Source organism: Cryptomeria japonica, chromosome 7, assembly GCF_030272615.1.
Source record: "Cryptomeria japonica chromosome 7, Sugi_1.0, whole genome shotgun sequence".
In the NCBI taxonomy this organism is placed as follows: domain Eukaryota; kingdom Viridiplantae; phylum Streptophyta; class Pinopsida; order Cupressales; family Cupressaceae; genus Cryptomeria; species Cryptomeria japonica.
The window spans coordinates 663,388,669-663,392,863 of NC_081411.1; the positions used below are offsets into that span (position 1 = coordinate 663,388,669).

The window sequence follows — 4,195 nt, forward strand, 5'->3', positions numbered from 1 at the left end:
TTAATCATAAATAACAAAAATATTAAAAAAACTAGAATACAATATGAAAATATAGAACATAATGTAAAATTATATTATATTAAAAAGATGAGAATATAAGATAAAATAGAACATATCAATCCTCAACCTAATTTGCCTTCTCTAAGAGAGATATGTTCTTGTTGAATCAAAGAACTAAACATTGGTTTTGTAGTTTTCATAAAAATAAAAAAATATTTTAAAATATTAATAAGAATATTTCCATCTAATTATAAATCAATTTTGTGAATCAAATACCTTATTGTAATTTAATTTATCCATCAACTTTTTCATTTCTTATCCCAAAATATTATTATTCAGTTGCCTTTAAAAAGTTATTCTTACTGCTACAATAAAATATAATAAAAACCCACTACGTTACAGATGCTAGGTATCATATCTATATATTCCCATTGCATGTAAAGAAAGAACCTCCGCCATTGTTGGTCTTCCTTTACGCAGACCATGTCGGATGGCACGTGGACATTAATATCTAATGTTATCCACAAAATTAAATACAATGAAATTAGCCTTGATTTTGAGCGTTACACCCAAATTTCTCATTAAAAAATTTGTCACCGACAAATTCTGCGATTTTTTTGCGAACTCCAACATCGCTACAGAAGGTGTGATGATCAAATTTCAATGGAAAGAAGAAAGCCGGCGGTCAAAATTCTAATTAACCGGCGGTTGAATTTGAGCCGGTGAATTCATACCGCGTGCGAATTACGAAGTTGAGCAGGAAGAAAAAGGTAGAATTATACAGCATTGATGCTGATGTGGCCAAGCAGCCCGAGCCGTTCGATCGGTGGGAGCGACGGACGGGCCAGATTTTTGATCTACATCTGTCGTTTGTAATGCCCTTTAAATTCCCGCAACGGAAGGAGAGAAGATGTGCATTGCAGTTTGACGGTAGAGAAGAGGGCGAACTTGAGCTACAAATCTCTTCCCAACTCTGCATTTTCCTTTCTCTTTGCTACTGCCTTGCTCTCTTGGGGATTCGGAGCAACTGCATCTGCACCAGGTTTGTGCAAAGATGCCCCTTTTTTTTCTTTCCCTTTTCTGGGTTTGTGGTTTTGTGAGCTGTTTTACTTTCTGGGAGATCTGGTAGATAATTTATTTGGGGGATCTGGTGGAAAGGTTATCGGGTAGTGCTTTAATGTGGGTGGGGGTAACAGTGCATGTTGGATTATTGGCTTGTTATTAGTGGTTATTTATTGAGTTGTTTTTTATAGATATATGATTTCCACAGTCTATAATGTTAATATAATGTTAATCTGAATAGCTTCAGGTTCTTGTTTTGCAGTTGGTTTTGTTTTACAGTTGGTTACTTGAACATTTAGTGAATAGGGTAAATTTGAATGATGGTTTAGCACGTATGAAGTTTATTGCTGTTCTGGTCTGTGGATTTTTCTCGTTTCTTTTCTCGGTTTCAGTAATTTAATTGATATAGTTTGCTTGGGAAGGCGAGGAGGGAAGCATGGTTGTGGGGAAAGAAGGGATACGGAAGAAAAACAAGTCTGCAATTGTAATACTGAATGTTGAATTGGGAATATTATGCGATGCATATGCATTTGTGGTGATTAGGGTAGGTTGGTGTGAGATTTCATGTATTTGGCAGCTTGATTTCTTTAACTATTTCTTTCAATGGAGGCCTAGTAGCGTCAACTCCTCATTTGTATCGCTAGATCTGTTAGATCCACAGTTGAATGTTGGTGTAGAAGTGCCTATTGGTAAGATGGATGTAATTGTTTAGGACTGAACGAACAAATCCTTAGAAGAAAGGATAGCTAGATATGGTCTAAGCCGCTTCTGGCAAATCTGATATGCAATTGTGGTAGGTGTCAGTTAAGTTCACTGTTTTGTTTACTTTGTTTTAAGTTTTTATAGATCTTCATGTTACTACGTCATTGTGGGAAACGAGTCAATAGTTGAAAATATTAGTTTCAGTTTGTCATCTCTAGATCTCCAATAAAGTAAACGTGGATTTGTAGATGCTTATCAAGATTAGCAGATCTGTAAATACATTGGGTTTATATTTTTCAATCTATTCAGTATTAAGTTGATTGAAACTTATATTTTAGAGATCTCTGATTAATGAATCTTGATTGTTGCAGATGGAAACTTTTCTATTTACTTCCGAGTCTGTGAACGAGGGACACCCAGATAAGCTGTGCGATCAAATTTCTGATGCAGTCTTGGATGCCTGCCTGGAGCAGGATCCTGAAAGCAAGGTAGCATGCGAGACCTGCACCAAGACTAACATGGTTATGGTGTTCGGTGAAATTACCACCAAGGCCAATGTAGATTATGAGCAGATTGTACGCAAGACCTGCAGAGAAATTGGCTTCATCTCTGATGATGTGGGTCTGGATGCTGACAACTGCAAGGTGCTGGTGAACATTGAACAGCAGAGCCCTGACATTGCTCAGGGTGTTCACGGACATCTTACCAAGAGGCCCGAGGAGATTGGAGCTGGTGACCAGGGTCACATGTTTGGCTATGCCACTGATGAGACCCCTGAGCTCATGCCTCTCACTCATGTCTTGGCCACTAAGCTTGGTGCAAAGCTTACCGAGGTCAGAAAGAATGGTACTTGCCCCTGGTTGAGGCCTGATGGCAAAACCCAGGTCACTATTGAGTACAGAAATGAAGGAGGCGCCATGGTTCCTGAACGTGTGCACACTGTTCTCATATCCACTCAGCATGATGAGACAGTCACCAATGACCAAATTGCAGCTGATCTCAAGGAGCATGTCATTAAACCTGTGATACCAGAGAAGTATCTTGATGAGAACACCATCTTCCACTTGAACCCATCAGGGAGGTTTGTGATTGGAGGGCCCCATGGAGATGCAGGCCTTACTGGTAGGAAGATTATTATTGACACATATGGAGGGTGGGGAGCTCATGGAGGAGGGGCATTCTCTGGCAAGGATCCAACCAAGGTGGATCGCAGTGGAGCATATATAGTTAGACAGGCTGCCAAGAGTGTTGTAGCAGCTGGGCTTGCAAGGCGATGCCTTGTGCAGGTTTCTTATGCCATTGGCGTGCCAGAGCCTCTCTCTGTTTTTGTGGACACCTATACCACAGGCAGGATCCCTGACAAAGAAATCCTCAACATTATTAAGGAGACCTTTGATTTCAGACCTGGCATGATTGCAATCAACCTTGATTTGAAGAGGGGTGGAAATGGAAGGTTCCAAAAGACTGCTGCCTATGGCCACTTTGGGAGAGATGACCCTGACTTCACCTGGGAAATTGTTAAGCCCCTCAAGGTAGACAAAGTTGAAGCTTGATGCGGTCTCCCTTGGCAATAAGTTCAGTGTTTTCTAGTAGTATGCTATTTGATTGTGTTGCATTGTAATTTTAGCTCTTGACTAATAACTGAAAGAGATTGTAGTTGCTGATGTTGCATTCCACGCCTTTAATTATCCTCTGAAAGTACTGTTTTAGCATTTTTCCTCTTCATTCAGCGGCAATGGAGGCCCTAAATTGAATGGCTGTGTGACCGCATTTTGGCATTTTTGCTGCAAAATACAATTAAATTTTCAAGTAGACATGAAGGGGAGATTTCAGACAAACCATTACAATTCTTCTACGATTATTCTTTTATATATATTTAGTCTTTATATATCTTCTCTAAAATAAAGTATTCCTTAATTCTTATTGCTTGACATGAAGGATCAAATGCCAAATTTAGGCATTCAGCCGCTGCAGAATGATAAACTGCTGCTGGCTGTGGTTATCTATGCTCCTTGTTATAATGACTAAGTTGATTATTTTACTATCTTCGATTTTTAGTTTCGATTTGTTGGCAATGTGCAATAACAATTTATTTCCCAATGGGCATGGTATGTGGAAAGTAAATGTCATTTTAAATTATTGTGGCACTTACAGTGGCTTTTGGAATTTATATTTAACATTTTTGTCAGTGTCGGTCTGCAAAGATCCTATTTTTCATAAAATATGAATGCCCTGACATTCCTTGATGGTGAAGCCGCGTGTCCTCCTCGATCGTGAAGCAGAGTGTCCTCTGTACATGTCCCTTGTTCCAATATTCAATGGACGTGCAGCCAGCTTCTTTGGATATTTTAATATGCAATGAATCATAGCACATTATTTCTTGGAATATTCTAATATTCAGTTTGAATGCAGCCAGCTTCTTTGACTCTAA

General features: G+C 39.0%; 1 protein-coding gene across 1 annotated transcript; it reads left to right on the forward strand.

Moving 5' to 3' along the window:
• Window positions 1-575: 575 nt before the first annotated feature.
• Window positions 576-3,578, forward strand: LOC131071184 (S-adenosylmethionine synthase 2). The gene is made up of 2 exons (XM_058006902.2): window positions 576-1,042; window positions 2,136-3,578. The coding sequence occupies exon 2, from the start codon at window positions 2,136-2,138 to the stop codon at window positions 3,315-3,317; it is 1,182 nt and encodes a 393-aa protein (XP_057862885.2). The 5' UTR covers window positions 576-1,042; the 3' UTR covers window positions 3,318-3,578.
• The last annotated feature ends 617 nt before the right edge of the window (window positions 3,579-4,195 follow it).

Excerpts from the sequence above, each read along its gene's own strand:
- LOC131071184 (XM_058006902.2), top strand. The coding sequence starts at position 2,136 with ATGGAAACTTTTCTATTTACTTCCGAGTCTGTGAACGAGGGACACCCA.